Genomic DNA, 27,601 nt, shown 5'->3' on the forward strand with positions numbered 1-27,601 from the left:
TAGCACTCATGCCAAGCACAGGCCTGACATACAGCAGGTGCTCAATGAAGGCTTGCAGACATAAGGAATGAACGCAACCTCCCAGGGCGCTGCACACCTGCACACACATGGACACCCCCAACACCTCACTGCCCCCGCCCACCCGAGTGGCCCTGGACCTCAGTGGGACCACCTGGAGGTGCCGGGCAGGGCAGCCGGGGAGGGAGCAGGGGGGCTGGGTATGGAGGGAGGGGGCAGGGGGCAGCTGGGGTGGCTCAGGGGCAGGCGGGGGGCAGGTGGTCCCTGTGGCTCAGTAGCCCTGCGACTGGTAGCCCTGGGGCTCGGGCTCGAAGGCGCTGGCCGGCTGCTGGTAGGTGCCGCCCATGCTGGTGGGCTCTGGCCCGGTGCTGGGCTCCACGTAGGGGGCGTAAGGCATGCTGGAGTCCTGGCTGGGGTCCATGTAGTCCTGGGAGAAGAGGGCCGAGTCGGCGCCAATCTGGTACCTCTGGAAGGCCAGCACAGCCTGGCCTGCCTGGGGACGGGGGTTGGCAGGGACAAGGACAGGTGGGAGGGGTGGTTAGGGGAGAGACAGACAAGAGCACTGGGTTAGTAGAGGTTAGTCCACAGGACACGGACAGTAGAGGGTTAAATATCCTCAAAACACGCTTGAGGGGGGACGGAGGAAAGCTGTCCTCAGAAGCCAGCCCAGAACCACACTGTCCAGCCAATAAGAACTTCGGCGATCACCTGCCTGATGACCCCTAATGCCAAAGGTTACCGAGGGTAAAAAAAAATTCTAGAGTCTCCACTCTGGAGTGTTAAAATGGCCTAAGCCCCATAATATCCTTCTCCAACTGTGTTCTTAGGATGTTAGATGGAATGAAGAAAAAAATTTCTTGGTGGGACAGAGAAATGTTGGCCTCTCCTAAAAGTTATTCTGTCCCTCTTGCAGCTAGGCATAGCCATATCACTAAGCTCTAGCCAATGCATCGGCCCCAAATTCCCTGTCTCACCCTTTGACTTGATGCCTGGAATGCAGACGTGAGAGTTGGCACTGTAGCTGCCATAATGGACCATGAGGTCCATGAGGCAAACTGTAGGGATGGAAGAGGCCTCAGTCTCTAAAGACTTCTGGAGTCACTTATGCCAGCCCTGGACTGTCCTCCCAGACTTAGACTTTTTCAGACCACTGTCATTTGTGATTTCTGTCATTTGCTGCTGAACCTAATTCTAACTGAAATGCTTAATCAAATAAGTTTGGGAAACTGAATTAAACAGAGGACCACAGGAGTCATCAGAGCTTTGATTATTTCATGTATGCTGGGATCCCCAAGTAAGCAACCACTTATCTGACCACTGAAACCCTTTTTACATAGAACTCAGTTGGGAAAGACTTATCTACAGCTTATACACATAGGTGGGAAGCCCTTTTTAAGTAAAAGCAATTACATTATTATTAAGGACAATGAAACTGATCATACCAAGCTAGGGAATAAATTAAACCTGTCATTAAAAGACAGTGTTTACAGGTTTACACTGAAAGCCTTCTCCAGAGGTCTTCCCAACCCAGGTCATCTGCCTGTGATGGGAAAATGCTTATGTTCTACATAATTCTGTTTGGGGGCCAGGAAGACTGAGGCCTAGAAAAGGGGGCCTCATGGCAGAGTCAGTGCCAGAACCCAGATCTGAACATAGGGGTCCTGCCCCTTCCTAGGCCAGGGCCCTCCCCATCTCCTTCCTTTTGATCAGCCAGTTGACAAGGCCCTAAGTCAACCAGGAACCTGAGAGGGCCAACAGATGAGAGGCAGTGGCAAAGTGCCAGGGGCCTGGAAAAGGCAGACCAGGCCTTAAGGAGGTGGGCTGAGGAATCAGGAGTGGCCCTTTTGTATTTTCCATGATGCTGGTATGAGGTCCTGGCTACAGGGTGCTCAGATGCAGGAGCCTGGGGAAGAGAGGTGGAAAGCCCCTCCCCTACCCAGGGTAGAGACCACGTCTTCAGCACCCTTGAGCCATCAGCGAGTCCACAAGAGCACAAAGGGAATGGATGAATGAGTCCCTGAGAGGAACTTCTGCAGACATGGTCCTCCCAAGCTCCCTGGCTCTACTGCTGTCCTGCATGGAGGCAGAGGCCTGGAGCTGATGACCTTCGCAGACCCTTCCAGGGCGGGACTCTGGCTACAGGCAGCTAGTGCTGTCTCTGCAGTCACTCCTTCACCTCATCTGAGTTAAGGACTCTCTGAGCCATCCAGTTCAAAGAGCCACAGACAGGAACCATGGAGGGGGTGTGGGCCCCTGCTGGGCCTGGGTGCAGAGGTGAGGCTGGGAGTTCCGTTCAGAGCCCAGGGACCTAGCGGTCCACCTGGCTCTGCTTCTTCAGAGCAGGCGCACTCTCTGCGGCATCTCCACTGCGCAGGGCTTTGCCCCGGGGGCCGGTCTGTGTTCCAGGGCAGCTGAGGGCCCCAAGGAGGGAACCTGTGCAGGACTGGAGGCCAAGGTCCTTTGGAAGATCAGGGATTCACCACACAGGAATCACTCCCAAAGGAGAAGTTATGAAGGTGTCCCTGACTCCTTGGAGAGAATGAATGAATGAACAAAAGAAGTGACATTTATTGAGCATCTCTGTGCCAAGCCCTGTGCCAACCTTCGTTTCATCTGCACAACAGCCCTGAAAGGTTGGCTCATTATCACTCCTCAGTCCAGGGAGGTAGACTGAGGCACGGAGTGGTGCATGGTTCTGCCCAGGGTCCCACAGCACACGAGAGCAGAGTCAGACCAGGAGTCCTCTGCTGTGCTGGGCCAGGCCCCTCTTGGCAGCCAGCCTCCACGGGGGCTATAAAATTGGCCTTCATATTGCAGCTGTGGGAGGGGCTCTCAGCCCTTATGGAGCCACCTCCAGCCTGTGGCAGTGAGTTTGAGAGAGATTTCGGTTTGTCTATCTTCCCATCCCCAGCCTGTGGGCTCCTGGGGCCAGGAACCACCTCTGATTCATCACTAGGCACAGAATAGTTGCTCAATAAATGTTTACTGAATGAACAGACACATGAAGAATCAACAAAGGAGGTGATGAGGAAGTGGTGAGCCTTAACTGGCCCCTCTAGCCAGCCTTCCGCTACCCTGCACGCCCTGGCATCTTGGCTGGTCCAGGCAGTGGGCTGCCCTTCAACCTTGCCACTGGGCATATACTTAGGGCTTCCTGCTTCTGGACGCTGTGCAGGCCTACGGCTGTGCCGAGGCGGGAAACAGCGTGTTGTATTCCTCCTGGAAGGTAAGGTCCTTGAATCTCCGCACGGCCAAGGCTGCGGTCAGGCTCTGCCAGGAGAGAGCAGGGGTGAGGCCGGCAGGGAAGAAGAGGGGGTAGGCAGAGGCGCCATCTGGGAGGCTGGCTTCAGGGGGCCCGGTCGGCACCTGTCCGTCAGCCATTCAGACTCCGCCCCTGGAAGTCCCGGTGACCAATCACTCACTCCTCCTCTGCAAGCCCCGCCCAGGGGAAAAGGGTTAGGGATGGCTGCAGCAGTCTCACAGCAGTGGCCGGCGCCGGTGCCTATATACAGCCCCGGGGCGGGCGGGGGGCTTCTTGCAGAAGGCCGAGGACAGCTCGAAGGCCTGCACGGGAGGGGGTTGTGGGAGGGGAAGGGAGAACCCTTGGGAAGGGGGAAGGGAGCCCATATAACCCTAGATATTTGCAGGAGGGAGACGGGAGAAGAAAAAATATGTTGGGAGGACAGGGAACCAGTGGGAAGGAGGGGTCAGTCACGCTGCCAGGCCGACTGGCGCGCGAGACCACCAGATCCAAAATCCACAAAGGGGGCGACTTCTGGCCAGGGGCGCCCAGAGACATGCTTTTTTTGACCTACATACATATGTGGAGGTCAAATATATATGTATTTTTAACACAAAAAGATCAGAATCCACATAGAAGTTCAGATTCCTGGCCTCCCTGGGAAAACCAGAAGCCCTGGCCTCTGTGGGTCCCCAGTCCTGCTCAGAACAGGGGCCGGGTAGAGGGGGCCTTTCAGGATGCTGTACACCTGCCGCCGGCTCCACTCACGCCTTCTCTCATTCTGCCTGCCAGATGGGCACCTGTATTTGTGACACAGCCCACTGCAAACCCAATCTCCCCATTTTACAGACAGGAAGGCAGAGGCCCAGAAAATCAGGAGAAGCCCCAAGATTCAACCCAGAGACTCTCAGCCTCTGCTCCTTCTCAGCCTTGAACCTCAAAGCCTTATCTTTCCATCTAGGCCTCAGCCTTCTCGTCTGTAAAAGGGAACAGTAAATAACTACCACTCAATGACCGGAGTGGTTAGGAGGGGAAGCTGTTCCCACAGGAAGGGTGCCCTGCACCGGAGCCAGGGTCTGCTATCGCCCCTGACCGTCCTGGCTGGCAAAGGGCAGCGGTCTACCTCCTCAGGGAGCAGCCCCGCCGTGTGCATTGAGGCGGGAAGCAGAACAGAGACCCTGGCTGTGCTCAAAGGCCACCCGCCCGGGGGCTCGGCTGGGGCGGGCGGGTGTGGCCTGGCTGGACGGTGTACTCACCCACGTGAAGATGGAGAAGAAGGAGAAGGCGATGGCGGCCCGGGCCGCGTCCGTCCCCTCGTTCAGCGGGTTGTCCTTGGGCTCAGAGACCTGCCACTGGTTGGCCAGGAAGCAGAAGCCCACGAACCAGAGGAAGGCCCAGAAGGCTGGGGTGGGTGCGGGGCCAGGCAGCCCACGTGGGCGGAGAGGGCGGATGGGGAGGAGGAGACAGAGGAAAAAAACCGAGGAACCAGGGAGGTTCAAGGGCGAGTCTCCCACACTCCCCACCCACAGAGGGAGAGGAGGTGGGGGGGGGGGGTCAGAGTGCGGGGAGCGCGGGGAAGCACAGGGGAGAACAGAGAGGCCGGCCAGACCCGGAGCAGGAGAGAGACCCCGGGGAAGGAGGCGGCCAGGCCGGGAGCAGAGTCAGGGAGGGGCGGGCAGTGAGAGAGGGAGGGACGGGGAGAGACAGAGAAAAGTCAGTGAGCCTCGGCCGCGCTGCTCTAAGCTCAGCCAGCACAGGCTTCCCGGCTCAATCCCTGACTGACCCGTGGTCCAGCCTGAGGCCCGCACCTCTTCTGTGAGGGGCGGTCACCTGACCCCCCCCACCACCTGGCTGCAGCCTCCCAGAGAACTGGACAGGGGAGGACGAGGGGACACGTCTGTTTGCAGTCCCAGGGAGCCTTGAGGTGCCTGAGGGTTCCTTTGAGAGCCCAGGTCTGGGAGTTTTTAGGGTGGGAGCCTTGTGGGGACAAGTTCTTCTCCGTATGCCTACAGTCTACCTAGAGAGCCCCAGAGCTGCTCTGGATGAAGAGCGTGCATGCCCAAGGGCTGGCACCTAGAGCCCAGCCCCTCCCAGAGGCACTGCTGGGGAGCCCTGGGGCTCCGTGGAGTACAGTTTGAGAACTACTCACGGCATATCTGTACCTTCAAGTCGAAGGGGCCCCAGGCCTCACTGCCTGCAGACTAGGCACATCCTGAGAGTCCTGGACGCGGCTGGAGGGGCCCCAGACAGAGACTTGAGAGCCCCAGGCCAGGGACACCAAGCCCAAGCCTCCTCCAATCAGTCTCTCAGACTCAGTGGGACAGAGGCCAGGGCACCTCTGCCAAAGCCACTTCTGAAGGGCAAGGGCAGCTCCCCAGCCCCCAGTCTTGACCCTCCCAAGGCACCTACTGTGTGCAGGGCCTTTAGCTATCGCCCAGCTTAGTTCTCACGGGGCTCCACCAGGGAGGGGAGCCAGAGGAGGCCAATGAAAGCAGAGGAACCCCCTCCAGACATTGTGTTCCTACTCTGCTGTGAGCTGTGGGCTGTCTTGGGGTCTCGGGCCCCGCCCTGACCCTACACGACCCTGCTGCCAGCCTTGTGACCCCAAGTCTGTCCCTTTGCAACAGCCTGCAACTTGGTTTCCCCATCTGGAAAACGGGCAGAAGGGTGGCAGCCACCTCTCAGGTGTGTGTGAGGCTGAGCAGGATCATGGTCAGGAGAGCCCCCTGCAGACTCTGTGCTGCTGGCAGGGGGAGGGGGGCACAGTACCCACTAGGGTGGGGCTCACCCGAGACGCCGATGTCGGACAGGACGGCCTTCTTCCGGTCCTTGACGCTGCTTATCTGGGGGAAGTACACGTCCAGGGCCAGGTAGAGCAGGCAGGTGAGGAAGGCGAGCACGCCCACGGTCACGCCGTAGCCGCAGGCATTGGGGTTGCGGTTGTAGATGCAGAACTCCTCGCTTTCTGAGGGGCTGTTGAGGTAGCCCTCGTTCACAATGGAGCCGAACACCACGATGGAGAACACCTGCGGTGACAGGGGAGGGGTGGGGGTGGCCGTGAGACCCGGGTAGGAGGTGGGCAGGCCCCTCCTAGGACCAGCCCAGGGTGGGGGGTGGGGGGGCAGGAGGGGAGGGCTACCAACCCCCTCACCGGCTGCCTGCCCCTCTGTGAGCCCTCTTTACCCCAAACAGTCACAGGGCCGAGGTGAGGCAGGCAGGTCAGAGGGGGAGGCCCAGAGAGGGAGGGAAACTTGCCTGGGGTCACACAGCACAGGTGGGGTCAATCACTTCCTTCTCCAGCTGGAGGCACTGAGGACCACCCCCCTATCGCCAACCACAGATGTGGCCCCACTCCCCTTCCAGCCAGGTGCTAAGAGGCCTTCCTGGGCCCTGACACCAAGGTTCCTCTAGGACTGACCCAGCCTCCCAGAAGAAGCGGTCTCAGCCCTCCAGGTGGTGAACTGCCAAGCCCGCAAGCCCCTGGCTGATTCTGGCATGAGCCAGCCCCATCATGGGTTCTGTGGAATGACAGGCTGTTCTGGGGTCTCAGGCCCTGTCCTTGGTCCCACCCTTCCCTGATGCCCAGGCGCTGACAAGCAGAAAGAATGACAAATGAACAAATACACCAGTTATGAACAAATACACCAGTTACAACCCTGTCAATTATAGGGCAACCTGCAGGACCCCAAGTGTAACAGGTGTTACCTCCTTTAATGCCCCCAACAACTTCCAAGACGGGTCTATTTCAGCTGAGGTGGCTGCCAGCAGGGGTGGCCACTCCTGACCCTACCTCCTGGTATCTACATCCTTGTGCTATCCCCTTCCCCTTGACTGAGGGCTGAGCCTAGCAAGTTGCTTCTGAACAAAACAGACTGTGGCAAGAAGTGATGGGATGTCACTTGTGTGAGGAGATTACAAAGCCCCGGCCTCGGTCGAGCTCATGCTCTCCGGCCCCTCCTTGCTCGCTCTGAGGGAAGCGGCTGCCAGGATTTGAGCTGCCTTATGAAGAAACACACGGATGTGGAACTGAGGGAAGTCTCCAGGCAACGGCCAACAGGGAACGCGGCCCACAAGGAATGAGGCCTGCCAGAGCCATGTAAGTGAGCCTGAGGGCAGACCTACCCTCAGCCTTCAGATGAGACCGCAGCCCTGGCCAACACCGCGATGTGCGAGGCGGTAGCACCTCACTAAGCAGGTTCCTGGCCACGGAATCTGTGAGAATACAGCGCTTTTGTTGTTTTTCACGTGTGCTTTATCTACTTGGCTGCGTCAAGTCTTAGTTGCAGCATGCAGGATCTTGGTTACCATGTGCAGGCTTCTCTCTAGTGTTGCTGTGTGGGCTTCATTGCTGCACTGTGTGTGGGATCTCAGTTTCCTAACCAGGGATTGAACCAGCGTCCTCTGCATTGGAAGGCGGAGTCTTAACCCCTAGACCAGTAGGGAAGTCCCCGAACATTGCCTGTTTTAAGTCATTGCATTTGGGGGTGTGCTGTGACGCAGCAGCAGCTAACGCACACATCAGTATCGTTGGCGTTTTGCAGACGAGACAGGGAAGGTGAGGGTGTTAGTTTACGTGCCCAGAGTCACACAGCTGGGAGGTGGCGGAGCTGGCTTCAAACCCAGCGACCTGATCCTGAAGTCCATGCTTCTTCCTCCTGCCTCTCACCTCCCCTGAAACTCTGACGATGAAGAGGCCCACCCACAGTCAATGGACAAACAGACAGGAAGACAGAGCCTCAGATGTGGCCTGCAGTGAACCTGAGGTGCAGCTGCATAGGACTTTTTTTTTTAACTTTTTATTTCATACTGAAGTATAGCTGATTAAGCTTCCCCAAAGGCTCACTGGGTAAAAGAATCTGCCTGCAATGCAGGAGACACAGGAGATATAGGTTAGATCCCTGGGTTGAGAAGATCCTCTAGAGAAGGAAACGGCAACCCATTCCAGTATTCTTGCCTGGAGAATTCCATGGACAGAGGAGCCCGGTGGGCTACAGTCCATGGGGTCGCAGAGTCAGGCACGACTGAGCAACTAAGCACATAGCTGATTAACAAAGCTGTGATGGTTTCGGTGGACAGCACAGGGACTCAGCCATACACACACATGCATCCATTCTCCCCCAAACTCCCCTCCCATCCAGGCTGCCGCATGACAGACTTCCCTGTGCTATAAAGTATGTCTTTGTTGGTTATCCATTTTAATGCAGAGGATTTTAATTGCCCATTTCCCACTTCACTTTGCTTTCCAATTTTTCCACAATGAGGAACAATAATTTAAGTGTGAACCAGATACAGTTTTGTCCTTAGCTAACACCTTGGATGGGTAGAGACTCCATGGCAGGTGTGAGAAAAAATATGAGAAGCATCATTTTTTTAATTGTGTCTTTAAGATGTCTACACATGGATTTTATAACGGACTAGATACATCAGTGCAGTAGTAATATATATATATAAAACAAATCTACATTTTTTATTGAAGTATAATTGTATATTATATAAGTTATAAGTATATAATATATACTTGTGATTCAGTTTTTAAAGGCTATACTCCATTTATAGTTATTATAAAATATTAGCTATAGTCTCCATGATGTACGATAAATCCTTGTAGCTTATTTTATACATAACAGTTTGTACCTCTTAATCCCTAACCCCCGGAGAAGGCAATGGCACCCCACTCCAGTACTGTTGCCCAGAAAATCCCATGGATGGAGGAGCCTGGTAGGCTGCAGTCCATGGGGTCGCTAAGAGTTGGACACGACTGAGCGACTTCACTTTCACTTTCCACTTTCATGCATTGGAGAAAGAAATGGCAACCCACTCCAGTGTTCTTGCCTGGAGAATCCCATGGACGGAGAAGCCTGGTGGGCTGCAGTCCATGGGGTCGCACAGAGTCGGACACGACTGAAGCGACTTAGTAGTAGTAGTAGTATCCCTAACCCCTGTATTGCCCCTCTCTGCTGGTAACCACAATTATTCTCTGTATCTGTACATCTGCTTCTTTTCTGTTGTATTTACTAGTTTGTTGCACTTTTTAGACTCCATATATAACTGATATACAGTATTCGTCTCTGTCTGACTTATTTCACTTAGCATAATACCCTCCAAGGCCATTCATGTTGCTGCAAATGGCAAATTTTCCTTCCTTTTTATGACTGAGTAGTATTCCATTCCAAGACAGATTTAGAAAAGGCAGAGGAACCAGAGATCAAATTGCCAACGTCCGCTGGATCATCAAAAAAGCAAGAGAATTCCAGAAAAATACCTACTTCTGCTTTATTGACTACACCAAAGCCTTTGACTGTGTGGGTAACAATAAACTGTGGAAAATTCTGAAAGAGATGGGAATACCAGACCACCTGACCGGCCTCCTAAGAAATCTGTATGCAGGTCAAGAAGCAACAGTAAGAACTGGACATGGAACAACAGACTGGTTCCAAATTGGGGAAGGGGTACGTCAAGGCTGTATATTGTCACCCTGCTTATTTAACTTATATGCAGAGTATGTCATGCAAAATGCCAGGCTGGATGAAGCACACTGGAATCAAGATTGCCAGGAGAAATATCAATAACCTCAGATACACAGATGACACCACCCTTACGGCAGAAAAGGAAGAACTAAAGTGCCTCTTTATGAAAGTGAAAGAGGAGAGTGAAAAAGTTGGGTTAAAACTCAACATTCAGAAAACTAAGATCATGGCATCTGGTCCCATCACTTCATGGCAAATAGATGGGGAAACAACAGAAAAAGTGACAGACTTTATTTTTTTGGGCTCCAAAATCACTGAAGATGGTGACCACAGCCATGAAATTAAAAGACGCTTGCTCCTTGGAAGAAAACCTATGACTAACCTAGACAGCATATTAAAAAGCAGAGACCTTTGCCAACAAATGTCTAGTCAAAACTATGGTTTTTCCAGTAGTCATGTACAGATTTGAGAGTTGGACTATAAAGAAAGCTGAGTGCCGAAGAATTGATGCTTTTGAACTGTGGTGTTGGAGAAGACTCTTGAGAGTCCCTTGGACACCAAGGAGATCCAACCAGCCCATCAGAAAGGAAATCAGTCCTGAGTATTCATTGGAAGGACTGATGCTGATCTCCAATACTTTAGCCACCTGATGCAAAGAACTGACTCCTTGAAAAAGACTCTGATACTGGGAAAGACTGAAGGCAGCCTGAGAAGGGGATGACAGGGGATGAGATGGTTAGATGGCATCACCAACTTGATGGACATGAGTCTGAGCAGGCTCCAGGAGTTGGTGATGGACAGGGAAGCCTGGTGTGCTGTAGTCCATGGGGTCGCAAAGAGTCGGACACAACTGAGCAACTGAACTGAACCGAGTATTCTATTGCATATATATACCACTCTTCTTTATCCATTCTTTATCCATCTGTTTTTTTTTTAAAAGTATATTTATTTATTTGGCTGTGTGGGAGTCTTAGTTGTGGCACGTGGGATCTTCATTGTGGCACGCAAACTCTTAGTGCAGCATGTGGGATCCAGTTCCATGACCAGGGATTGAACTCTGGCCCCCTGCATTGGCAGTATAGAATTAGCCACTGGACCACCAGGGAAGTTCCTATCCATTCATCTGTTGATGGACACCGAGGTTGCCTCCATTTCTTGGCAACTGTAAATGATGCTGCTATGAACACTGGGGTGCATGTATCTTTTCAAATCAGTGTTTTTGGTCTTCTCAGATATAGGCCCAGGAGTGGGACTGCTGGGTCATACGGTAGTTCTATTTTTAGTTTTTTGAGACCCCCTCCATACTGTTTTCCACAGTAGCTGCACCAATTTACATTCCCATCAAAGGTGTATGAGGATTCCCTTTTCTTCACATCCTCATCGTGTTCTTTTTGATGATAACTGTTGTGAGTGATGTGAGGTGATACCTCATTGTGGTTTTGATTTGCATTTCCCTGGTGATTAGTGATGCTAAGCATCTTTTTATGTGCCTGTTGGCCATCTGCATGTCCTCTTTGGGGAAATGTCTATTCAGATCTTCTGCCCATTTTTTAATCAGCATTTTTTTTTTTACAGGATTGTGTGTGTGTGTGTGTGTTGAGTTGTATGAGCTGTTCACCTAGTCTGGGTATTAACCCCTTATCAGCCTTATCAATTGCAAATATCTTCTCCCATTCAGTAGGGCTGTCTTTTTGTTTTGTTTATAATTCTATGGACTGTTTAGTCCATGGGGTCGCAAAGAGTCAGACACGACTAAGCGACTTTCACTTTGGTGGACAAAAGCTTTCAAGTTTAACTAGGTCTCATTTGTTTATTCTTGCTTTTATTTCCTTTGCTTTAGGAGATAAATCCCCCCAAAATATTGCTAGGATTTATGTCAGAGTGTTCTGCTTATATTTTCCTCTATGGGTTTTATGTTTTCTGGTCTCACATTTAGGTCTCTAATCTATTGTGAGTCTGTTTTTGAATATGGTGTGAAAGAATGCTCTGATTTCATTCATTTATATGTAGCTGTCCAGTTTCCCCAGCATCACTTATTGAAGAGACTGCTTTTTCTCCACTGTATATTCTGCCTCCTTTGTCATAGGCTAATTGACCGTAAGTGCATGGGTTTCAGATTCACACTTCATGGGAGGACTGACTCAAAATTTTTTTCCTAAAGGAGTGCATGATCTAAAGTTTGGAGATCACTGGTTCATGACACTGTGTGTTAAGGATTCTGACCCAAATATCCACTACCAGATGAGTGGAGAAGTAAGCTGTGGCACATCCATACATTGGAATATTATTCGGCCACTGAAAGGGGCAGAGTTCTGACACAAATAGAGGAACCTTGAAACTGATGAAGAAAGAAGTGAAAGAAGCCAGACATGAAAGGTCAGCACTATGATTTCTTTTATGTGTTATACCCATAATAGGCAAAACATAGCAAAGAGACCAGCGATCACCAGCGGCTGGGGAAGTGGAGAATGGGGCGTGACTCCTCAATGGGTATGGGGGGTATTTATGGGGGTCATGAAAAAGTTTCGAAACCAGACAGGCGGCAGTTGTACAACGCTGTGAATGCACTAAATGTCACTGAACTGTATACTTTGAAATGGCTTATCGTGGGTAATGTGAATTTTTTTCTGCAATTCAAGAAAAAAAGAAAGGATTGATAGGCTGTGTCCTGGTTCAGCCACGGGCACCGAAGTGGGCGGTGGCGGCCCGTGAGCCACACGTCTGCCAATCCTGACTTGGGAACGTACACGTCACCACAACCCCAGGCCTGTGGAGGCCCCCAGGCTCACAGCTCTGCCCAGTCACAGGCTCCGGTCTTCACAATCACCCCATGGAACAGTGAGGGCGATCCCTACTGCCCCCAACTGACAGAGCAGGAAAACCGAGGCTCCGACAGAGAAGGTGACAGTGCTGTCGGGAGTACAGGCCGAATCGGAGCCCAGTTCCCCAATCTCAGCCCTAGGCTCTCCTCCACCTGACCGAGCTGGCTCGGCCTCAGAAGGTAGACCCCTAAAGGAGGGGCGACTCTTTCTTTCCAGAGACCCAGGGGATCAGCAGGAAAGCAGGCTGTGGGGCCAGAGTGGCGGGTCTGGTGTTCAGGGTCACAGGAGGGGAGAAGCAGGAAGTCCTGACTTCAAAGCAGTTGTCAGACGGACTCCTGGGCTACTGACACAGCCCAGAAGAGCAAGGCAGACACCCACGCAAGATGAAGGCGGGCTCTGACAGCCGGCTGCCTGGGCCACACATTGCACAGCTCCAGGGTCCACCATTCACACAGCCCCTTGGACTGTGACCGAGATCAGTCTAAGACTCCTACCAGAAAACCGCCAGGTCGGGAATCTGAGGCCCTGTCTTCAGATTCGGTCACTAGACACCACCGATCCAGCAAAACGGAAAGACAGTAAAAGTCGCTCAGTCGCGTCTGGCTCTTTGCAGCCCCACGGACTATACAGTCCATGGAATTCTCCAGGAGTGGGTAGCTGCTTTCTTCTCCAGGGGATCTTCCCAACCCAAGGATCGAACCCAGGTCTCCTGCATTGCAGGCGGATTCCTTACCAGCTGAACCACAGGGGAAGCCTGAGAATCCTGGAGTGGGTAGCCTATCCCCTCTCCAGTGGATCTTCCCAACCCAGGAATTGAACCGGGGTCTTAAAAGCCTCTTGATTAGAGAGAGACTTCAGACACGAGGAGTCACACAGACCGGATGGATTTAAATCCCAAGCCTGCTCCACATGCTGTGTGGCCTCCAGCAAATGACTTAACCTCTCTGAGCCTCAGCTTGCTGCTGCTGCTGCTGCTGCTAAGTCGCTTCAGTCGTGTCCGACTCTGTGCGACCCCATAGACGGCAGCCCACCAGGCTCCCCCGTCCCTGGGATTCTCCAGGCAAGAACACTGGAGTGGGGTGCCATTTCCTTCTCCAATGCATGAAAGTGAAAAGTGAAAGTGAAGTCGCTCAGTCGTGTCCGACCCTCAGCGATCCCATGGATTCAGCCTTCTAGGCTCCTCCGTCCATGGGATTTTCCAGGCAAGAGTACTGGAGTGGGGTGCCATTGCCTTCTCCGGAGCCTCAGCTTGGTCCTCTGTAAAAATCAGTCCAGGGCTGATGGGAGAATGACATCAGCAAGCACCTGGAGCACAGCAGCTGGAACTTTGTAAGGGTTAACTGCCTTCTCCAGAGGCCCTGGACACTTCATGTCAGACATGCTCCCTGGGGGCTGGAACAAGGGTGGGCCCCCCCCCAAAGTAGGCTTCGAGGAAGTTGTGGGGCGAGGGGAGCAGGTGGGCGGAAGTCTGGGCTTTGGCGACCGCAGAGGAGGAACCATTAAGACAAGCCCTCTTGGGGGAGAAGAGCAGGGCATCCTCAGGGAAGCCAGAGGAAAGTGCTGGCGAGGACGTGTCCCCAGGAGGGGACGTAGCAAGATCAAAACAGCCTCCGAGGGGCCTGGAGGAGCCACAGGCAGAGCGGAAGGAGGGGCCCTCGGGCCAGCTCCCAGCCACCTGTCCTTCTGAGCTCCCCGCCCTCCTCTCCACAGACACAGCCTCGGGAAGGCATCCATCACAGGCCACAGGCTTCTTGGTGCCTTACGTTGGGCTGAGAGGGAGCGTCCAGGGGTGACCACCTCCGTGGAGACACAGCTGTCAGGAGCTGACCAGCTCTGGAGGGACAGGAGCAAGGGGGCAAGAGCCTGGGTCACATTAGCCTGGATGCTGAATCTGCCTGGCCCCGTGTCTAGCAGGTGACCCCAGGCCAGTCACTTAACCTCTCGAATCTCGGTTTCCAAGTCTGCACAGTGGGGGCGATAACAGTACCTAAACCACTGACGTTCTGTGAGCAATGAGTGAGGTCCTGCATGCAAGGATCAGCCTGTGACCTGGAGTGACCTTGACCTGGAGCATCCAAAAGGTGCCAGACTGACCCTAAACGAGTGGAGTAGATAATGCAGGCCATGACCCATGGGAGGGAAGTGGCAGGGATCAGGGAGGGAGCCCTGAGCAGGGATTTCTGAGCTGAGTCAAGAAGGAGCCTAAAGGAGCATCAGGAGGGACAGGAGGAGACAGACTGGGTGAACGGGGGTCACCCAGTGAGCTCTGAGCAGATGCCTGTTTGCAGGGATGTAGGGCCATGGAGATATCTGGGAGAGACGTTCCATGGAGAAGTAGCCCCAGGTGCAAAGGCCCTGGGGCAGGGATGAGTCTGGTGGTTGAAGAGGCTCACAGAGTATGGCTGAAGGGAATGAGCAAGGTGAGGTCACCCAGGGCTTCAAAGGGAAGGCGGAGTTCAGCAGAAGGTGAGTGACTTGATCTGACTTAGGTTTTAAAAAACATCACCCCGGTGAGGTGGAGAAGACTGTGGGTCAAAGGTAAAAGCAGGGGGACCAGCGGGACCACGGAGCACCCAGGTGAGGGATGAGGGGGCGGGCTGGTGTGGGTCAAGGGATGGGGTGAAGGGGCGGGAGGGGACCATCCTGTGGAGGGAACATCACCAGAACCTGCAGACAGAGGCCCGCTGCTGGGAGGGGAGCGGGGCGTGGAGGGTCATGCCAGGTCCCCCAGCTGCAGGGCTGGGCCAGGATAGGGAGCCTCCCCGGCCCAGGCTGAGAGTCTGCTGGTCAAGAAACTGAGGCTCCAGGAAGGGAAGAAGTACTGCTAAGAACACACAAGCAGGCCCCTGCAGTCTGCCCACGCTCCCCACAGACATTCTGAGCCCAGGTGAACTCCTCTGTTTAGCGGCAGTCTCCCCGCCTGACTCAGTGGGCTGCTCAGGATCTCAGTGGGGGCCAAGCCCATAGATGAATCCCAAGCAGGAGTATGTGCAGGGCCAGGATCGGGGAGGGTGGGAGGCAGCCCCCGCTGAAAGCAGGCCCCAGCCTCAGGTTTCTGTTCCACAGTCAGACAGAGGAGGAACCGGGATTCCTCCAGGCCCACGATGGGGCTGAAGCACATGCTCTTGACTCCGCGAGGTCCCTGTCCTTATTCTCATTCTACCCGCGTCCAGGGGACCTGCCCAGGTCACACGGCTGGTTGGGGTGGATGCAGACTCAAACCCGGGTCTCTCTGAATCCAAGGCTGGTGCCCTGTGTCGGGCGGCCTCTGGGGTAACCTGCTGAGGCCGGATCTACGGGGACTGCGAGGTGTACACAGAGCAGCCACCAGAGAACCGGAAATGAAACCCAAATGAAATTTGATGCCGGCCACAGCCGCAAAGGCATGGGAGGGAGACGCTTACCCCAAAGAGCAGATCTGCTGCAGGGACTGGAGACAGGTCTGCGGAGGCAGAACCAGCAGCTGGGAAACAAGAGAATATGAGGGTGGGGGCCTTGGGGGGCCCTGGTTACTGGCACGCACAGGAAAAACAACATCCTTCCCTTGCACTAAAGAAAATGTTTTTTAAAAAAAAGCACCAAAGTAAACCGGGCCAAGACACTGTTTTTTTTCACCATTTTTATAATCCAATCCTGTGTCTAAAAAAAAAGAAAACCCAGATTCCAGATGGCATTTAGAGCAGAGCTATGCCAAACTCAGAAAAATAAATCGGCAGGGACCTCAGCATCTCAGGCTCCTGGATTCAGACACACAGAGACAGAGACTCCAGAACTGCCAGACCCTGCCTGGCCTCACATCTCTTCCTCTCCCACCCCACAATTCAGCCATCCCAGAGGGCCAGTGTGGGCAAAGCCACAGGCTGTTTGACCATTTTACCCCAGCAGTTCCCACCTCCCAGAACGCCCTTCCCCACCTTAACATCAAAGAGGAACAAAATCCTTCACACCCTTCAAGAGCCTGCTGGGAGGGGGCAACTTGCAGCCGCCCTCTGGGACACCCTCTTTCCTAGTCACCCTCCCTGACCCTGACCCTGCACATACTCCTGCTTGGGAGTCATCTATGGGTCTGTCCCCCGCCGAGACCCTGAGCCAACAACCCACAGCCTCCACAGGGGCCCTGCATCCACTGGGAATGCTTGACAAAAATCATCTTGTTTGATCCCCATCAAAACCTCTAAGGAAAAAAAAAAAAACTAAAAACACCCCCCTGCACATTAGGAGACGCACACCATGGTATACTAAATAGATCAAGTCCTACAGGATAGCACAGGGAACTATATTCAATATCTTGTAATAACCTGTAATGGAAAAGAATCTGAAAAAATCCATAAACATATATGTAAAACCGAATCACTCCGCCGTACACCAGAAACTAACACAACATTATAAATCAACTACACTTCAATAAACAGCAGCAAGAAAACACCCCCCCACCACCCCCAAAGCAGGTTTACTTAGCCCATTTCACAGAGAGGGAAGTTGAAGCTTATCTGGACTTTGGCCTGCCCATGGCCAGCCCACCCGGAGCAGGTCAGTGTGCCTGCCAGCCCCATTCCAGGATGTGAGCCAACCCTTAACCTTCAGCTGCCTCCCCATGAGGAAGTGAACTCCAGACCCCAAACTCGAGGAGCAGGTGAGCCCCAGGAGTGACAGCTGTGTCCCGCGCCTGCCTCCACCCACAGTGCAGGAGGGTCCTGGCCCACTTTCCTCCACGTCTGCACACAAGCTGGCAGCCTGGGCCTGGACCACTGCCGGGCATCAGGCTAATTTGGGCTTCAGGGAGAGTTGGCCCAGCTGGTGGCGTGGGGTGGGGGTGGGGGTGGCAGGGGGAGGTGGGGGCAGAGGTCACTGCTGTTTGCCAGGAACTTCCCAGAGGGCTGGCTTTAAACACCTTTAGGCACCTGCTGAGTCTTCCCCCATAAACTATGAAGAGATGAGGTTGGGAGCCTATACTGCCCACCAGCTTTGCTATTTCCAGATGGCATCTTCTGCCTCACCCTGTACAAGGACGTCTGCTCCCAAACTGGGCGGCTGGGAGGAGTCCCTGGTCCCAGCCTCACACTGCAAGGCAGCCAGCTGATCTGCTCGCTGGCTCTCCACTTCGCGGTCTGGGCTGCTGTCCACTCCCAGGCCGCAATGTTCCACTCCCAGGCCACAATGTTGCTATCTGACCCAGGACTGCCACCTCTCCAGCCTCCTCCAAGCTGGCTCCAGACAGCCGCCAGGGGGCACTCACCACCCCCCAACTCTCATCAGTCCCTCCTGTGCTGTGCTTAGTCACTAAGTCGTGTCCGACTCTGTGTGACCCTATGGACTGTAGTCCACCAGGCTCCTCTGTTCACGGGGATTCTCCAGGCCAGAACACTGGAGTGGATTGCCATGCCCTCCTCCAGGGGATCTTCAGGACCCAGCAATCGAACTGGGGTCTCCTGCATTGCAGGCAGATTCTTTACCAACAGAACAACCAGGGAAGCCTTCAGTCCCTCCTGGGCTGAGCAAAAAGTCCAGTCCCTAAGATGGATTCCCAAGGTCCCCCTGCTTGGGCCTCTGGTCTCATCTCGGGTCTCTCCCAGTCTCCAGCGACCTCCAGACCCTTATCCGTCTGCACACTGACCCCCTCTCAGCTGCTCAGACTCCAGAGTAGGCGTGTCCTCAAACCCCATCCAACCTGGCTCGTGGGCCTAGTTTTTCAGCCTTCCCCAAACAACTCTGTTTCCTCTACGTCCCACACGCTTGTCCAGGCCACCGTCCCCTGTCGCCAGGCGATGACAACAGCTTCCCAGGCCCTGTGTACCACTCCTGCCCCCTGCCCCATCCACTTCACCGCAGCTGCAAAGATCTCTTTAGACCTAAGTCAGATTACGTCACCCCCTGCTGCATCCCACACCTCCACGGTGAGAGCCCCGTCCCCACCACAACCCCCAGGGTTCCTGCCTTCCGCTCAGCCTCCTTTCCTGCCATTCTCCACTTGCTCCCCACTAAGCTCATTCCTGCCTCAGGTCCTTTGCACAGCTGTTTCCTTTGTCTGGGATGCCTAGAGTCCCCTGGGTCTTCCAAGCTGGCTCCTGCTGGCTCCTTCTCAATATCCAAATCTCACTACAAGCCACTTCCAAAGAAAAGCCCTCCAGACCTGACTCCCAGTATTTGCCAATACCCCCATTTATTTTCTTGATAACATCACTATGTACTTTCTTTTTCTTATGTATCGGTTCCGTTGTTGGGTGTATGTCTCTGACTCAAACCTAGAGGGAGGGTCAGGAGTGAACAGCAAGCCTGAACGACGGGCAGAGCTGCAGGCAGCACGAGAGTTGAAAGAGTATTCTCTCCTTGGCACCTTGGCTTACACACTTCTGACCACAGGGAGCTCACTCCCTAACAACAGGCTGCCAAGTCCTCTCCCTCAGTGAGAGCTGAACCACCTTCCTGCCAGCGTCCCTGTGAAATCTCTGCCTCCTGGGCCTCCAGGGGAAGGATGGATGAAGAAAGGGGCAGCCAAGCATCTGAGGGACGAGTCAGGCTGCGAGGGCTCCCTTCCTGGAAATGGGCCCTGCCTCCCCTGGAGTCATGTGAGGGGAAGGGCCTAAGCCAGCACAGCGGCGCGTGACGGGCACCGGGCGGGCACTCGGCTTCCTCAAGAGCCTTGTGCGGAGCCGCGGGGCTGAGGTGGGGCGGGCAGGCCCCCTTCTCTCCTCCCTGGCCTGGCCGCCCCCTCTGCTGCCTTGGAAGCAACCTGCGGCGGATTAGGCCGTAATCTTCCTGCAAGCTGTTCCCGCGTGTGCTCTCTGCGGTGGGGGTGGGAGTGGGCTTGCTGGGCAGGGGCCCTGTCCCCAAGGCACTGAGACTCAGTCTGCTGATCCGACGGCGTCCCGTCTTCCCCCTCCTGTGGCTGCATAACCTCAGCAGGGCAGGGACCCCCCTTAGACATGGGGAAACTGAGACCCACTCGCCCTGAAGACTGGAGACTTGAATGGAGAACGTGGGTAGAAGGAGGGTGGGGCAGGGAAGTTCCCAGCTTCATTCACCCACATGTGAGCCCCGACGGGATGCCAGGCGCCGTCTAGCACTGGGGACGTGACTGTGACCTGATAGACACGGTCCCTGCCCCCCAGAACTTACATCACCACGTGGTACCTCTCGGCCTCGACCTCTACCCCTGCCATTCCTTCTGCCTAGAACATCCCCCCTCCGCCTGGCTGGCCCCATCGCTCCAGCCCGTCCCGGGCCTGAGTGAGTGTCCCCTCATCCCCTCACTCTAGGTCCTGCGCTCACCTCCGGATCTTAAGTGGTTTCTCTGCTGCATTTCCCTCTGCTAGACTGTGAGCCTCGCACAGACCGGGCACATTAAAGAGGAGGCAAGAGTCCTGCGGCTGCTGGAACCACCAGGACGTACAAACCCCTCACTGGGCCAGATGCAGCCGAGAGAGCCATTAATGACGACTGGCCGTGGGATCTGGCCACGTGAAGGGCAGAGATGATCTTGACAAGGTGGAAGGGTGAGGGCAAGGGCCTGAACGGGGCACACGTGTGAGAGAAAACCAGAGAGGAACACCGGGGACAATGACCACAGCCAAACCTTCAAACCAGAGAACTGGGCAAGGGGGTGGAAAGAACACACGTTTGTAAGCTGACAGGAGAGAGCCAGAGTGGAGGATGAAGGCGAGAGTGGAGGGAAGGAGGGAAGGAGGGAAGGAGGAAGAGAGGGAACTCGAGTCCTTGAGCAGGTGACAGTGTGGATCTGGTGAACCCTGCAAGGCTGGCCTGGCCTCCGGAACAGGAGAGAGCCTGGGGGAGGGCGGGTGTGCAGAGGCCGAGGGTGGATGCCAGCAGGACTTTGCCAGGTGAGCGCAGCAGCGACACAGGAAGGCTAGAGCCCAGAGCAGGTGGGTGAGACCACCCGGGAGCCCAAGCTGGAGAGGGGCACAGGGAGGATGCGGCGAGGGCCCCGGGTCCAGGACATGAGGGAGAGAGCTGGAAAGACGGGAGGGATGAGGAGGGGCAGACACCTGAGTTCTCGCCAGGAACGACAGCCTGAACCAGGGTATGCCCTGTGAGAGTGGCTGAGGCGGAGAGGAAGGAGGCCAGCCGGAGAGAAGGGTCACAGAAGCGGGGAGCTGCAGAGACCAAGAAGGCAGGCAGGACGGTGCTGGGGCGGGTGGGCAGGCGTGGCACAGAGTCTCTGCATTTTCGAGGGACAGGGGAAGTGACGGGGAGGGGGGGGCGGGGGCGGTCTGGGCCACAGTGAGGGCAGTGACTGGTCTGGAGCTGGCCTGAGATTCCAAGCTGGGGGAGAAAGGTCTGCAAGCAGCCTCAGGAGCCAGGAGGACTCTGCCCCATCTCCAGGCTCGGTGGAGGGAGGGCATGAAGCAAAGAGTAGCCCCCACCGAGAAGGCGGCCCGTGCTGGGGGAAGCAGGGCCGGGGCGGGACCAGGTTACCCTGCAATTTTAAGGAAGGGGTCGGGGGTGTTCAGAAAAGGGCCAGAGATCACACCATGTCCTCTTGGCCCCTGGACCCTGGGCTGTTTGAGGAGCCCGGGAAGGTTGGGGCTCCTGGATGCTTGCTTTCTAAACAGCCTGGGCCTGACAGCCTGGGACTGTCCCAGCCAAAAGGCCACCCCTTCCCTGCGGTGCCCCTCCCCCATGCATCTTCCCCAGCAGAGGGGGCGTGAGCACGATTTCCTCCTGGGTGGGAGGGCTTCCCCAGAAACACAGGGAGGGCGTGGGCCACCCTGCCAGCTCCAGCTGACACTGTCCAACTCACACGGTTCTGGCCCTAGGGCCAGGCCCGCTCTGCAGACCCCCACAAAGCATTGTGGGGGGCAGGGGGAGATTGACATCACTTCTTCAAACACTTACTGGTCTCAAAGTTCCCACCTGCAATGTACTAGGAGCAAGAGGTGGGTTCTTTGAGGGTGGAAAGGCTGGGAACTCACCAGCCCAACCTGAGTCTCCTGTTCCCATCTAACAGATGGGGAAACTGAGGCCCCATCTTGGCCTGTTACTCAAGACACACCACCCGTCGACAGTTGGAGTGGGCGCAGAATGTGGCCTCAGGACTTGGGCCCCAGACACTCCTGACGCCCAGCCTGGCCTCCCCTCCTACCAGACAGCTGGTTCTTCCGGTGGAGGTGCCAACGCGGCTCCCGTGCCAGTTCTACCATCTGCCCTCTCCCTTCCCCACCCGCTCCTCCTGGCTTTTCCTTCTCTCCGCTCTCCCTCCCCCAGGCTTCGTTCTTTCTCCCCAGGCTCAGGCCCGCCTAACAGCTCTGCACAAGTGGCCGTGTGGGACTCCCCATGTGGCTGGGGACTCCCCAAAGCAGGAAGCAGGGGCCACGTCCTGAAAGTCAGGTGCAGGCTGCAATCTCACTTAAAGTGGGGGGGGAGGGACGAAACCCACTGGACAGGGATGTCACGTGCCCAGAGGAGCAGATTGGGTAGCAGGCCCTTTATACGTCCATTTTCACAAACCGAGTCAGGTTACCCCCTGGAGCCCGAGTACCCCAATCCCATGCTACTGATGAGGCTGGGACTTTCCAAGGTCCCCTTCTGGCGGCTCTGTGGTCGAAGCCAAACCCAAGACTCCTCAAGCTCCTGCACGGTCCCAGGACGCGAGATGCCCAAGACACACGCAGAAACCTACCAGCCCTCTCCTGACCCCCTCCTAGGCCTGAGAGTGATGGGACCAGCCAGTCACAGGTCAGCCACAGGTGAGGAAGATTTCAAGACCTTCAGCGATAAATGCCAAAGGAGCCCCGGACCCAGCTCCCTGAGTAAGTGGCAGGGCCTTGCCTGGTGCTGGAAGAGGACAGGTTGGACCATTCCACACATTTCCTGCTGGGCCGCCTTCCCCCAGAACCCTCCCTAAGTCACACCTCCACCCTGACCCAAAGTCACACCTCCCACTGCAGGGAAGCTTCCAAAACATGCCTCTTTTCTCGGCTTGAACTCCCTCTCTGAGGCTCTCCATGGCTCTCAGCTGAGGCTCAGCTTGTGAAACTGGCATCCAAGGCTTGCCCTGGGCTGCCCACCTGCCTGCCCCCATGCCTCTGGACCAACTTCTCACTCTCACTCACACACCCAGCGTCCCCATGAGCTCAGCATTTCTGAAGCCCACTCAGACCTGCTGTTCCTCCCACCTGGAATATAAACTTCCCCCGCCTTCTTTATCAAGATCAGCTCAGGAATCATGCCCCAAGGCAGAGGTACCTCCTCCTTGACACATTCCAAGCCTTCTGGATGGCTCCTGTCGATTCAATTTTGTTCTCACTGGACGAGAGGATTGCTGGTGGGACATACAGGCAGGCACCCAGCAGGGATTTGGTGTCTGTGGAATGAATGAACGCCAGAGCTGGCCACAGGCTCTGTCACCACCCTGGACCCGTTTTACCCACTGCCACTGCAGGCTCCAGAATTTCTAGGCAGGACAGGGAGGGCAAATGGTTGGGAAGAGAGACAAGGGGGTCTCATTTTGAAGGCGCTGCCTTTGCAAAGCAAACTCAGCTTTTTTTTTGGCCATGTCCATGGCATGTAGGATCTCTGTTCCCCAACCAGGAATCGAATCTGCACTCCCTGTAGTGGAAGCACCGAGTCTTAACCACTGGACCTCCAGGGATATCCTGCCAACTCAGCTTTCAGACTCAGTGTTTGCTTGCATGACTGAGGGAATCTGATAAAAATGAGGGTGTAAAACTGCTCCCTCAAGCCACTCCTTGACGCCACCGCAACTCAGGGAAGCCACGGGTGTACACTGAATGTGGACCCAAGTGGGCTGGGTTGAAACTGCGGCTCTGACAGTCCCAGGCCCAGTCTCTGTCTCCAGCCAGCAGACAAGTCACCTCCAGCCTGCCCCTTACTTCTGTCACGGCAGGAAAGACGTCCCACTCTACTTACAGCATCCTGAGTGTTATAAGCCAAAGCCCTTAAGAGATCAACTCTGAAAACACCAATACCTCAAACAGTTTATTGTTTAATTTGTGCCAAAACAGAGAATTAATCTGGAAAGAAAAAGAAAACCTCTCATTTATCAGCGCCAATATTTTTTTCCCCATGGGTCATTTCAGTGCTCTAAAAGTAAAGATGTACATTTCAAATAGAAGGAGGGCCTTCATATGAAATCAGCTAGCTCCCTGCTAAAATTCCTTTGTTCTCACCTGGCTCTGGACAAAGAAAGGGGTCACTGACAGGCTGCGGGATCAGAGCCGGATTGGGCACCTCTGACGGGGAGACAGAGGCACAGGGGGTGGCCATGGCTGGCGCCAGACCTCCTGTTCCCCCAGCCAGCACAGAGGAGGCAGCTCTGAGCTCTACCTGCTCTACCTGAACTTCACCTTGCCCAGGTCAGGAAGGATCCAAGTTGGAACCTGCCAGAGGACTCATCAGCTCCCTCCCTACCTTAACCCTCAGGGTCAATTTCTCAATCCCCATGGTGAGTAATAACCCTCACATGTTGGGGGAGGGGGCGAGCTAGGGGAGTGCAAGGCGAACAGGGGTGGAGAGGAGCTGAGAAAGCCTCAGTCATGAGATCAGGGGGTCCTGTGGGCCTGGGGGCTTGGGTTCTAGGGTAGGTCCAGGTTTGGTGACTCCCTGAAGCTTACGTGCTTTGGGGGCCCACTTTCAAATAAATAACAGAAATAACAAAGATCTTTCTTTTACAGATTTTTACAAAATCAAGAGCCCATGTGCTCTCAATGCTAGGGCCCCTCCAGGACTGCGAGAAGGGTCTGGGGAACACAGGAATCCTGGACAGAGTGACCGGCCGTCTTGTCTGTCTGGGACAGGGCTGCTCCCAGGATATGGGACTTCCTGTGTAGAAGGCAGGAAAGTTCTGGCAAACCAGGGCAAATCGGTGATGGATGCTCAGACTCCATTAGCTCAAAGGTGAAGCTTAAGACCTGCCAGACTCTGTGGGGAACAGAAGGAACACAAGGGCAAAGGACAGGTCGGCACATGTGTCCACGACATGACACCACGTGTTTTTAAGAAAGACTGTAAGGAGACAGAGGCCCTTCTTATGAGGTGGGATCACATGGGCTTTTCTTCCTTTTTTTGTGGTAAGATATATACAGTATTGGAATAGAAAATGGCAACTCCAATAACCTTGCCTGGAAAACCCTACAGACAGAGAAGCCATGCTGGGCTGCAATCCATGGGGTCACAAAGTCGGACACGACTGAGCACACACACACATAACATAAAATTTACCACCTTAACCATTTTTAAGTGTACACATCAGTGGTGCTAAGTACACATATGTCATGGTACAATCATCACAAGTGACTTGGCAGGTATTACTTCTAATGATCAGGAAAAAACCTATGTACATTTTTTAAAGTGTCAATCAGCCTGTATCAGATGCCTCTGCTCACGCAAAGGTAGTAAGCAGGGCTGGGAGGCTGTGGGGGCCTTTTGGGTATTGGATGGGGGGATGGAACCAGATGACCCCTATCCTTCCCCAATCTGAGATCCCAGGATTCCAAATGCTCCTGATCCAGGGGAAGCACTGTGCTTTGGAAACAGGAAGATTTGGGTTCAAATCCTCTCCATTTGCCACTGCGATGCTCAGTAACCCTGGGCCTCTCTGAACCTCGGATGCCTCAAGTGCGTTTCCAGGGGAAATAGGTGAGCAATCGTGAGTACAGTCCTGCACACAGTAGGTGCTTAGTGACTTTTTCTCTCTTCTGCTTGGAAGGTCCTCCCTGTGGTTGGAAGTGCACGCCTGTCAACCCTCCTCATCCTTCCAGGCCCAATTTGACACCACCTTCTCCAAGAAGCTTCTCTGATTTCTCCCCGAGCGCTCCCAGCCTCTCTGCCTGGGGGTGCCTGGCTCACTCCTCGGCAGGACCGGAGGCTCCTTGGCACTAAAGGGCTGTGTCTGAGTCATGCCACCTTCCCTCCGGGCCTAGCCGACTCAATAAAGCTTCGCTAAATGAAGCCATCACCAGCAGAAGTGACCCAGGCAGACAAAACGCCCACACCCCCTCACAAAGCCCGTGACTTCACCCTCCCAGGCCAGCAGCCCAGAGGCCAGGTGAGGGAAGCAGAGCACAGAGCCGGCCCACCTGGTCAGGGAGGTGTCCCCCAGAGCTGCACTGGATTTGCCAGGGTCTCTGCAGAGCTGGAGATGACACGGATGAATGAACTCGGCACCACAAACCCTCCAAGATGTACCCCTGGGGTGCCGAGCCATGTGCCATCACCGGGCTTCCCTGCCCCGGGAGAGCTCCCCATCTGGGGAGCACCTGAGAAGCCTGGAGTGTAAATGTGGCCACGACGCTTCCTGTGGCACCAGAGGCAGGTTTGAATGTTTTTAGACAAAGCAAAGGTAAATAGCTCCCTTTTCCTCTGGGAGGCCAGAGATAAACACCCAAGCGGTCCCACCCATCCCACGCTAACATGGCCCTGAAAATCCAGGAAGTGAGGGAGCTTGAGCATGCCTTGGCCACAGCTGGCTTTAGGTGTACCCCCTGGGGTGGCTGGTAGGGCCCCTGCCCAGTGTCCCCAATCCAGGCACTTCTAACCTAGGCCCACAGGCAGGGGCCCCAGGCCTGCAGAGGCGAGACCCTCTAGTGAGTGGGCCTGGGCAACCCGAGGGAGCCCCAGATACCCCTCTCCAGAGAGGGGCAGGCCTCCTTTCCGTGGGGGTGCCTCCCAGGCCATGTGAACCCTTCGCCGTGTGCTGGTTCTGTCCCATCCTCTCCCCGACCCCAGCTTTGAACAGAGACCCCCCACTCAGCTCTCTGCACCTGGGGTATTCTGCCCTTACCAGGCTGGAGGTCCAGATCGGGCCTCTCTGCCCTTCTCTGTGGGCAGGGGTCCTTTCTCCGGCTCCCACCCCTCGCTGCTGGGGCATCCAGGTGTATTCAGGAAATACCCCAGCCCAAGGAGGTCTCAAGGAGGCTCCTCCCATCTCGCCACAAATAGGGAAACTGAGGCAAGCCAGAGGAGGTGACGCTGCCCACCTCGGAATTTAACTACTCGTTTCCCGTGAACATTTCTCGGGTGGCTTCCAGCCCAAGGTCACGCTGCGGAAAGGCAGTTCCCGGTGGAAGCCAGGAATCCGGCTTCCGCCGCGTCGCTCCACACTGTCCAGGTTAAGCCACAAAAACCCGGTTTCCTGCCCTCTCCTCCTTGAACGTCCCTGGCAAGCGCGCGTGCACCCCCGCGAGACGATCCACGCCCTGATTCACCCCCCCCTCAAAAACAAGGCCACCTGGTGATTCAGACACACACCCCCCCCCCTCAAAAAAATAGCCACCTGAAACCAGTGTTTGGTCCCACGGTCGCCAGTGCGCCCAAGCGGCCGCACGCAGCCCGAGCCGTGAGGTGCCTGGTCGCGGCCTGGAGGTCACCGCGACGTGGGGCAGAGCAAGTAGTAGGGTCACCGGGAAGCCAGGGGTGGGGGCGCAGGAGAGCCTCAGCGAGCGCTGGGCACCCCCGTCCGGGGGCTCGGGAAGGAAGGAGGAACGGGCGCCAGGATCCCGGCCGGACGGCTCCCCACCAGCGGCCGCGCCCGGGTCCCCCTGGGCCCCGGGGGGAGTTGGCGTCCGTCCGGGAGCTCGGCCCTTGCCCGCGCCCCCCACCCCGGCCCCCTACCCCGAGTCCAGCCGGGCCACCCGGCCATCCTTACCCAGGACACGACGCGCAGAATGGTGTGAGGCTGCCGGACCAGGGTGTAGGGGTCGAAGGCGCCCCCGGCTTTGCCAGCTCCGTACGCACCCCCTTCCATCGTGGCTGCACCCGCGCGGTGCCCCCCGTTCGGCGCGCGCCGCCGGCCCGTGCGCGTGCGCGGCGCCCCCGCCCCCTCCCCGGCTCGCGCCACCGGCTTGGTCGAGGGTTCCCGCGAGGGGGCGCTGTGCGCGGAGGGAGCTGGGCGGGCGCGGGGGTGGGCCTTGCGCGCCCTAGATCGCGGGGGCGCGGGTTCTGCGGTCCCGGCGGAGGGCGCGCTCGTCGCCGGCGTGGTGACCTCTTTGCTAAGTAGAGGGGGCGGGGGGACGAGGAGGGGCTGTGTGTGTGCAGCAAACGCAGGACTTGTCGCCGCCCCCCAGGACCCGGCCGCC

General features: G+C 55.7%; 1 protein-coding gene across 2 annotated transcripts; it reads right to left on the reverse strand.

Moving 5' to 3' along the window:
• Nucleotides 1-256: 256 nt before the first annotated feature.
• Nucleotides 257-27,352, reverse strand: SYNGR1 (synaptogyrin 1). 2 transcript variants are annotated; one of them, XM_055566842.1, is made up of 4 exons: nt 27,172-27,352; nt 6,048-6,285; nt 4,516-4,661; nt 257-511 (listed from the first exon to the last, which is right to left on the reverse strand). In XM_055566842.1, exons 1-4 carry the CDS (start codon nt 27,268-27,270, stop codon nt 290-292), a joined length of 705 nt encoding a protein of 234 aa, XP_055422817.1. In that variant the 5' UTR covers nt 27,271-27,352; the 3' UTR covers nt 257-289. The 2 variants fall into 2 exon arrangements, with proteins under 2 accessions (XP_055422817.1, XP_055422816.1); XM_055566841.1 differs by lacking the exon at nt 257-511 and adding an exon at nt 2,983-3,288 and having other exon boundaries at nt 27,172-27,338.
• Nucleotides 27,353-27,601: the final 249 nt, after the last annotated feature.

This window comes from Bubalus kerabau, chromosome 1, assembly GCF_029407905.1.
Source record: "Bubalus kerabau isolate K-KA32 ecotype Philippines breed swamp buffalo chromosome 1, PCC_UOA_SB_1v2, whole genome shotgun sequence".
Classification (NCBI taxonomy): Eukaryota; Metazoa; Chordata; class Mammalia; order Artiodactyla; family Bovidae; genus Bubalus; species Bubalus kerabau.

Excerpts from the sequence above, each read along its gene's own strand:
- SYNGR1 (XM_055566842.1), bottom strand. The coding sequence starts at position 27,270 with ATGGAAGGGGGTGCGTACGGAGCTGGCAAAGCCGGGGGCGCCTTCGAC. Across the intron at positions 6,286-27,171 it reads TTCTGCGCGTCGTGTCCTGG|GTGTTCTCCATCGTGGTGTT; the intron begins GTAAGGATGGCC and ends CTGTCACCGCAG. Across the intron at positions 512-4,515 it reads TCTTCTCCATCTTCACGTGG|GCAGGCCAGGCTGTGCTGGC; the intron begins GTGAGTACACCG and ends CCCCGTCCCCAG.